Source organism: Panthera leo, chromosome B4 (genome assembly GCF_018350215.1).
Source record: "Panthera leo isolate Ple1 chromosome B4, P.leo_Ple1_pat1.1, whole genome shotgun sequence".
NCBI lineage: Eukaryota > Metazoa > Chordata > Mammalia > Carnivora > Felidae > Panthera > Panthera leo.
Genome location: NC_056685.1, coordinates 81,076,145 through 81,086,073, shown reverse-complemented (window position 1 = coordinate 81,086,073; position 9,929 = coordinate 81,076,145). Strand labels below are relative to the sequence as shown.

The 9,929-nt window shown below is 35.3% G+C and overlaps 1 protein-coding gene across 1 annotated transcript; it reads right to left on the bottom strand.

Annotated features, from left to right (window-relative positions):
- Window positions 1-6,172: 6,172 nt before the first annotated feature.
- Window positions 6,173-7,111, bottom strand: LOC122223610 (olfactory receptor 6C4-like). Its single transcript, XM_042944590.1, has one exon. The coding sequence runs from the start codon at window positions 7,109-7,111 to the stop codon at window positions 6,173-6,175; it is 939 nt and encodes a 312-aa protein (XP_042800524.1).
- Window positions 7,112-9,929: the final 2,818 nt, after the last annotated feature.

The window sequence follows — 9,929 nt, the reverse complement described above, 5'->3', positions numbered from 1 at the left end:
CATAACACTCTCCAGTTCCATCCATGTTGCTACAAAGGGCCATATATCATTCTTTCTCATTGCCATGTAGTACTTCATTGTGTATATAAACCACAATTTCTTTATCCATTCATCAGTTGATGGACATTTAGGCTCTTTCCATAATTTGGCTATTGTTGAGAGTGCTGCTATAAACATTGGGGTACAAGTGCCCCTATGCATCAGTACTCCTGTATCCCTTGGGTAAATTCCTAGCAGTGCTACTGCTGGGTCATAGGGTAGGTCTATTTTTAATTTTTTGAGGAACCTCCACTCTGTTTTCCAGAGTGGCTGCACCAATTTGCATTCCCACCAACAGTGCAAGAGGCTTCCCTTTTCTCCACATCCTCTCCAGCATCTATAGTCTCCTGATTTGTTCATTTTGGCCACTCTGACTGGCGTGAGGTGATATCTGAGTGTGGTTTTGATTTGCATTTCCCTGATGAGGAGTGGCGTTGAGCATCTTTTCATGTGCCTGTTGGCCATCCAGATGTCTTCTTTAGAGAAGTGTCTATTCATGTTTTCTGCCCATTTCTTCAATGGGTTATTTGTTTTTCGGGTGTGGAGTTTGGTGAGCTCTTTATAGATTTTGGATACTAGCCCTTTGTCCGATGTGTCATTTGCAAATATCTTTTCCCATTCCGTTGGTTGCCTTTTAGTTTTGTTGGTTGTTTCCTTTGCTGTGCAGAAGCTTTTTATCTTCATAAGGTCCCAGTAGTTCATTTTTGCTTTTAATTCCCTTGCCTTTGGGGATGTGTCAAGTAAGAAATTGCTACGACTGAGGTCAGAGAGATCTTTTCCTGCTTTCTCCTCTGCAGGTGTCTTTAGGTCTAAAATGAGTCTCTTGTAGGCAGCATATAAATAGGTCTTGTTACTTTATCCATTCTGACATCCTATGTCTTTTGATTGGACATTGAGTCCATATACACTCAGAGTAATAATTGGTAGATATGAATTTAGTGCCATTTTATTGCTAGTTTTGTCGTTGTTTCTGGATATTTCCTCTGTTCCTTTCCAGTGTTTTTTCTACTCAAAAAGTCCCCTTTAATATTTCTTGCAAGGCCAGTTTAGTGATCATGAACTGCTTTAGTTTTTGTTTGTCTGGGAAACTCTTTATCTCTCCTATTCTGAATAATAGCCTTGCTCAATAGAGTATTCTTGGAGCAGTTTTTCCCATTCAGCACATTGTATATATCATTCCACTCTCTTCTGCCTACCAAATTTCTGTGGAGACATCTGCTGCCAACCTTATTTGTCTTCCCTTGTAAGTTAGGAATCTGTGTCTAGCTACTTTCAGGATTTTTCTTTATCTCTATATTTTGCAAATTTAACTACAATATTTCTTAGTGTTGACCTGCTTTTACTGATTTTGTTGGGAGATGTGCTTTCTGTATCTGGAAGTCTGTTCTTTTCCCAGATTAGGGAAATTTTCAGCTATAAGTTCCTCAAATAAACCTCTGCCCCTTTCTCTCTCTTCTTCTTCTCCTTTCTTCTTCTTCCTCTCCTCCTCCTCCTCCTTCTTCTTCTTTCTTCTTTCTTCTTCTTCCTTCTTCTTTCTTCTTCTTCCTTCTTCTTTCTTCTTCTTCCTTCTTCTTCTTTCTTGTCCTTCTTTCTTCTTCTTCCTTCTTCTTCTTCTTTCTTCTCCTTCTTTCTTCTTCTTTCTTCTTCTTCTTCTTCTTCTTCTTCTTCTTCTTCTTCTTCTTCTTCTTCTCCTGGGACTCTGAGCTGTCAGCACAGAGCCCGAATGGGGGTTCAAACTCCTGGACCACGAGATCATGACCTGAGCCAAAGTCGGCCGCCCAACTGACAGAGCCACCCAGGCACCCCATAATTGTTGCTTTTAAATTGTATATCAGGCATATTACTTATAATTGTTTCAATTAGAAACCTGGCCATGACCTTTTCTTCTTCTTTCTTTTGGCATGAATTACTCCGTCTTGGCAATTTGTCTAGGTTTCTGTCTTCTGTTTGTTTATTTGAGTTTATTTAATTATTCTATATACTAAATGTTTTCTCTACCCCACTGTGTACCACTTGGCCCTTAGGGCCTTTGTCCTCAGGTAGAAAGCAACATAAAAGGAACAGTAAGAAAAATTTACTCCCCATATTTTTGGTCTATTAAGTTTTTACTTAGTGTTTATGCAAATACCATTGGCCAAATATTTCTAGAAATTTGTTCCAGAAAGGGACAATTGTTTTAAGGTGTTAATTTTAGAGCAGTTTTAGGTGTACAACAAAATTGAAAGAAAGGTACAGAGATTTCCCATATACCAATGGGCTTCAAATATGCATAGTCTCCCCCATTTACAATATCCCCCAGGACAGTGGTAGGTTTGTTACAATTGATGAACCCACATTGACACATCATAGTTACCCAAGGTCTACACAGTTTGCCATATGGTTCATTCTTGGTGTAGTACATCCTATATGTTTGGACAAATGTATAACGTTTGACAGATAGATCGGTATATAGATAGGTAAATGATATAAATGGATGATATGTAAATACAGATAATGTATTTAGATGTATAGATAAAATCCTCTGTGCCCTGCCTATTCATCACTCCTCACCTATCATCCATGAAAACCACTGATTTGCTGTCATCATAGTTTTTCCTTTTCCAGAATGTCATTTAGTTGGAAACAAAACATATGTAGCCTTTTCAAATTGGGTTTTTTCACTTAGTGACATGCATTTAGGTTCCTGCATGTCTTCTCATGGCTTCAAAGCTCATTTCTTTTTAGCACTGACTAAATTTCTATTTCCTAGATGCATCATAGTTTATCCATTTACCAAATAAAGGGTATCTTAGCTGCTCCCAAGTTTGGGCAGGTAAAATAAAGCTGCTATAAATATCTGTGTACAGGTTTTTTCGTGGACATGTTTCCATCTCCTTTGGGTAAATACCGAGATGGGTGATTGCTACGGTAAGGGTGTGTTTAATATGGTAGAAAAACACCAAACTTTCTCCTAAAGATGCTGTACCATTTTGCATTCTACCAACAATAAATGAGATTTCTTGTCACTCTACATCAACATCAGGCTTTGTTGATTTCAGTGTTCCAGTGTTCCATTTTAATACGCATGCAGTGGTTTCTCCTCGTTGTTGTGATATACATTTTCCTAATGATATGTGATATGGATCACTTTTTGTGTGCTTATTTGCCATCTGTATATCATCTTTGTTGAGACATCTGTCAAGATCTTTGGCCCATTTTTTAATCTTGTTGTTCATTTTCATACTGTTGAATTTGAAGAGTTTTTGTACATTTGAGTTAATTTATTTTAGAGGTGTTTTCACAAAATTGACTACCAGTATGTGGCTTCTCTTCTCATTTTCTTGACATTGTCTTTTGCAGAGCAAGAGTTTTTAATTTTAATGAAGTCCAACTTATCCATCATCCCTTTCATGGATCGTGCCTTCCATGCGGTATCTAAAAGATCTTTGCCAGGGCATCTGAGGGGCTCAGTTGGTTGAGCTTCCAACTTGGGCTCAGGTCATGCTCTCACGGTTTGTGGGTATGAGCACTGCATTCAGCTCTGTGCTGACAGCTCAGGGCCTGGAGCCAGCTTCAGATTCTGTCTCTGTCTCTCTCTTCCCCTCCCCTGCTCATGCAATGTCTTTCTCTCTTTCTCTCTCTCTCTCAAATATAAACATTAAAAATTTAAAAAAAAAAAGATCATTGGTAAACTCAGAGTCATCTAGGTTTTCTCTGTGCTATTTCTTTCAGAGTTTTAGAGATTCGCCTTGTATACATAGGTCCACAATCCATGTTAAGTTCATTTTTGTGAAGGATGTAAAGTCTGTGCATGGGCAGAATCACATGAGAAGGAACTGAAACCTGTGTTAGCTCTTGTTGCCTCTCAGCTCACATTTACTGGTATCCTACAAAAAGCTTGGGCGCTTTGCCATGGAGCTAAACAGAGATACCCAGATCTGGTGTTGGAGAAGATGAAAAGGAATCCAGGTGAAAATGGAAAGATTGCAAGCATGGCAGCTGTGCCCTACAACAAAATAAACCAGCAGTTAAACAACAACCTCTGTGAGCCACAGAATGCCTTCTGCTTCACTCCGTTCTCCAAATATCCCAAATAATCTCTCTGGTGGGCCACTAAAACAGGAAATAAACAGGAAAGGGAAATCCGAGGGCAATAGTTCAGCTTAGCCAAGTGGAAACATTACGAAGACTGCAGACGTGTATTGTCAGAGTGCCTAAAGAAACGTTTGAAGTTCATTATCTTGATTTAGATAATGGTTTCACAAATGTATACATGTGTCAAACCTCAAGTTACAAACTTTATTGGTCCCACTTTATTGCGCACGAATTATAACTCCATAAAATTGTAAAATTAAGCAAAATAAGGAAACAAAACAAAGGAAAACAAAACAAAACAAAACAGAATAGCAACAAAACCTGCAACCCAGCCTGAACTCAACTCAGATTCTAATTGAACTGAGAGACTCAATAATGATTCCCTCTTACTATTCCTCTGGATGTCCTAGGACTCCCCCACCCTGTTTTCTAATTGACTGCCGTTTTGTTTGTTTGTTTGTTTGTTTGTTTGTTTGTTTTTCTATCTTCTGCACATGTTAAGCAACTTCAGCATAATGTTCCCAGATTTGTGGTTGTTTGGTTGGCTGATTTAGTTTTATATTTTAATTAAATGGGGGTAACAGAATTTTACGTATTTTAAAAGTAATTACCTCTGTCAAAAAAGTGTTCCACCACATAGCATTGTTTGATCTGTCTTTTGAAACTGAGCAACCACCATAACACGAGGTAATGTTTTGGATGACTATGATTGATGTACTACTGATGATGTAGAAACAACAAATTCTTGAGTGAACTAACGAGTCAGTTACTCGTCAATCTGAATAGCTAAGTTTCAAACTTCCTCACTTGCCAACAACTACATGTCAGGAATTTAGGTGACTTTTCAGACGAAACTAACAGGTGCTACATTTTCAATCATCTTTCTCCCCCTTGGTGTCCCAGGGCACTCTTAGTATCTCTGCTACTTAGTAGATTCTCCATTATTAGATGGATGAGTCAAGATTCAAGAGTACAAATTTAACAATACACTTTAATAAAAAGTATTTTGTTGATAACCTCTAGGGCCCCGTTTTCTTCATCAGTACATTGAAAGAAACATGCATAGCTTCTTTAAATTTTAAAATTACCCATACTATGGGTCTGGCCCAGGCTTTCTGAAAAAAAGTAATATGGATAAGAAATGTTTAGAAAATATCGGCTTGTGATGGACACCCTGCCTGAGGACATCAGATCATAAAATTTAAAGTTTAGCATCAACTTAGAAAGAAGATGATTTCAGCTTATAAAATTGTTAACATCATATATGCTGTTCATATAATTTTATTTCATATTCTTGTGAAACGGAACCAGAACAATGACTAGGCACAACATTAATTTGTATGAATTTGCTATAATGATATATGGCTAAGTAACTGAAATTTGAATCGTCCCTTTCCCTCTTTTGTGGATTCACTCAGTGTTTAATGTGTGTATAAATCATTACTATTTTCCTATCAGTTTGAAAATAAGTAGATATTGATTTTCTCTTCTTTACATCTATCTTTCTTACCCCAAACATTGAGTAGCCTAGTGTTTCAGTAAGTGATTATTGTGGAAACACTAAACTTAAATCTGAATAGTATAATTACAAAATAACCAACTTTATGTTAATTAACTGACGTATTATTTAAGCTATTATTCACAAACTAAAGTAGATTTCTTCTGGGTGTATATTAAATAATTCAATTTCCAAGTATAGAGATGGGACACCACGTGGGAGTGGATAAGAAAAGTTCAGTTGTAAAAAACTAACAATTAGAATTCATACTCCCAATTCTAACTTTCTCCCACATCCTTTCCTTAAAAGTGAGGTACAAATAAGGAAAAATAGCATGAAACATTAGAAGATACACACACATATATACACTCACAGGCCTTTAAAACTTTTAAGAAATAAAGTCATGTTAAAATAGGCTTCATTAAATAGATTGTTTTACTGTTTTGGTGTTCAGGTGGGACTATTGATGGCATATTATAGAAAACACTGTAATATACAATAATATACATCTACAAACATTTATTCGTTATTTAGTATTTATTATTATTATGAGCCTCAGATTTATTTTCTTGAAAAAGCTGTTACTTTGCTGACCAAATCTTTGAAGGCTATTTTCACTTGCTTATTCCTGAGGCTATAGATGAAAGGGTTCAACAGAGGGGCAACTGACGTATTTAAAACAGCCACGCCCTTATTAAAAGTTTCTGCATCCTTAACAGAAGGATTTATGTACATAAAGATACAACTTCCATAAGAAAGTGAGACCACAATCATATGAGAGAAACATGTAGAAAAAGCTTTTTTTCTCTGTTGAACAGAGGGGATTCTCAGAATTGTCCTGATAATGTACGTGTAGGAAAGGATCACTAGCACCAAGGTGAAGATGAGGGTAACTGCAGCCAAGATGAACTCCATCACTTCTATGAAATGTGTGTCTGAACAAGCTAGATGCAACAATACGGTATAGTCACAGCAGTAATGATTGATGATGTTGGATGCACAGAAAGGCAGCTGGAGAGTCATTATATGAGGCCCAATGACAACCAAAAAACCAGAGAACCAGGAACACAAGACAAGTTGAATGCAGAGTCTCCTGCTCATTACAGTTGTATAATGTAGGGGTTTGCAAATGGCAACATAGCGGTCAAAGGACATGGCAGCTAAAAGATAAAACTCGGTTGCTCCCAGAAGGATGGCAAAAAAATACTGAGAGAAACAAGCAGCAAAGGAGATAGTCCTGTCTCCAGTTCCAATATTGACTAGCATTTTGGGAACAAAGACAGAGGTAAAAGATATTTCCAGAATGGAAAAATTCCGGAGGAAGAAATACATAGGAGTCTGGAGGCGATAATCCAGCGTGGTCAGAATGATGATGGTCAAGTTTCCCAGGATGCTTAAGACGTAAGTTAGCAGCAGAAAAAGGAAAAGCACAGCCTGAAGCTCAGTGTCAGCTGTCAGTCCAAGAAGAATGAACTCTATCACTGATGTCTGGTTGCCCATCACTAACTTCACGCAAATTAAGAGAGAAAACTATAATAATGACAAAGGTTGGAATAAAATGAAAGGTTCCAGATTTTTATTGAAATATAAAATCCAGGTAAAAAAAAATGGAGGGAAACCTTAAAACTCTGAATCCTTCTCTAGCCCTCGTTTTAAAAATGACATATCTTTTAAGGAAATGTTAACACGTTTTCTTATTTTACTTCACAATTAACAAAGTTCCTCCTTCTTAGGCTCATACTCAATTAGTTCTCCTAAATTGTATTCATATTCATTTCTCATCACTTTTCAATTCATTTTCATTTATATTTGCCTTCTGAATCTATTTTGATTTTCCTCTCTAAGTTATTAGATGCTGTCTGTCACATATATATAGACAAATCTAAAACAAATTTAGAGTAGGGTTATTTGAATTAAATAAATTTCTTAAATTAGCCTTTTAACTCCCAGTTCATTAGCCAACAAAGTAAATACAAATGAAGGTATGAACTATAGGAATAAAATTGAACTTGGCTGTTTTCTTCATTTTGCTTTTCTGTATTTTTTCTTCTTTATTTCTGTTTTCTCATTTTGAATAATAATTCTCTGTATCTGCTGAAGCTCTAAGCCTGGATTGACTCTTCTCTTAATTCTTAATAAAGTGTTTGCAATTCATATTACTTATAGTTCCTGGGTCACGGCAAAGATCTAATAAAATGCTGTCACATAGGGGCGCCTGGGTGGCTCAGTGGGTTAAGCATCTGACTTCGGCTCGGCTCATGATCTCACAGTTCATGGGTTTGAGCCCTGCATGAAGGTCTGTGCTGACAGCTTGGAGCTTTGAGCCTGCTTAGGATTCTGTGTCTCCCTCTCTCTCTGCCCCTCCCCCGCTCGCACTCTGTGTCTCTCTGTCTTGAAATTAAAGAGATGTTAAATAAAGGTGTTTAATGCTATGACAATTTAATATAGATATATGGACTAGTCAGTACTTGGGGAAGCATTAAATTAAAATAATCTCACTAATTGTGAGAATTGTGTGAGTTTTCAGCATATTACAGTTCCTTAATTATCCGTTCAAATTCAACTCTTCGTACAACTTTAACAATTGCAATCAATAATAACTCTTTCTTCCCCTTCTGTATTAAGATTTACCAAAATAACACTTGGTCATAAAGCCCAATTATTTTCCAGTTATATCAAGTACGTACACTTTGTCTGTACAACTTTAACACAAATCTATTGCTCAAAGAATAGGCTCTTATTTCTCCCATATCTTTTATAGAGAGATGAGAAAATTGTACAGATTTGGTAAAAACTTTAACGTAAATTTTTTTGAAGTAATAAGCGAATGTAAGGTTTATTAGCTCCTTTTCTATAAAATTACTTACATTCATGATTTTTAATTTTTTTAAATTTAAATTTGATTTAGTTAGCATACAGTGCAGTATATTGGTTTCAGGAGGAGAATTCAGTGATTCATCAATTTTTTGACTTCTTTAGATTCATAGCCCTGTTTTCTTAAATGCTATAGTTACTATACGTATAAAAATTCCACCGAAGCTTATGCATATAGCTCCTCAGAATTATCTTTTAGTATTTTTCATCATCAGACACAAAGAAATATTACTGAGAATTCTTTTCTCTACTCAAAAAATTATAAAGTTATTTTCATTTTAACAACTGTTTTACATAGGTTGATAATTTTTATATTACACCATGTAATGAGTTAGTAATAGTCACACATTATATATTTCTATCAAGGTAAAAATTCCAGAAGTATTTAATACGGACCAAAGAAGAGTTTTGCCAACTTGGGAAGGCTGATTGTCTAGAATTATATGGGAAAATTTTAGTGCTCCTAACACAACTTTAATCAGTTTGCACTTTTGTAGATAATTGTCTTTTGTGTTAAATACTTCCATATTAACAAATTTAAAAGTTATAATATGCTACACACCTATAGGTGTTATTGAAAGTTCAGTTATGTTATTGATAATTAGATTAATACACCAATAACATAAATTTCAGTGTTAGTTGAAACAATGGCTTTCTATGGCTTCATGAATTATGTTGATTACTTTCTAATGGGTACAAATAAGTGAATATAGGTAATTAAAAATGTGCACACAAATAATGAGTTTTGCAAAAATATTTTATATGCAGAGAATATTAGGGCACACCTATTCTACCATGGCAACATAGCTCATTAGACTGTAATATTGCCAAACTAGTTGAAATAAATCTTGGGGATTTGAACGATTGGTAATGATTTTCTGTGTCTACATGAAAATAGCTAATGTGTCAGAAAATTTGGAGACATGGATGTTAAGCTTCCCGTTTTAGATCCTAACTATTAATTAAGACTTATTTTCTAACAGTATTCAAGCAATTGTATTTGCTAAGGAACATTAATATTCTGAAATTTCCATTGTGTAAGTAATCAGTTTTTTGACAAAGTGAAAACTTTGTACATTATTCCCACATAATAGAAACACTTCATTGGATTAATGAGTGAGTGCTCAAAAATGAGTGTGAAACCATTTAATTACTACTAAGTGGCCTCGTCATCTATCAAATAAAAGATGAACAAAATGAGAATTTGTATATAAAAAGAAAAATTTATATCAAACATTTCTGTCAGCAAAATAAAAGATGATACTCCTTTATAATAAAGATTCATGCTATTTACAGAAAAATTGTATATATATACCATATGTGATATATACATAGTCATATGTATATATGATCAAATAATAAATACTTGACCCAAACAAGATTTATCTGGCAAAAAATATATATATTTACTCAAAGACTTACTGCTGGTACAGTGATTTTTTTA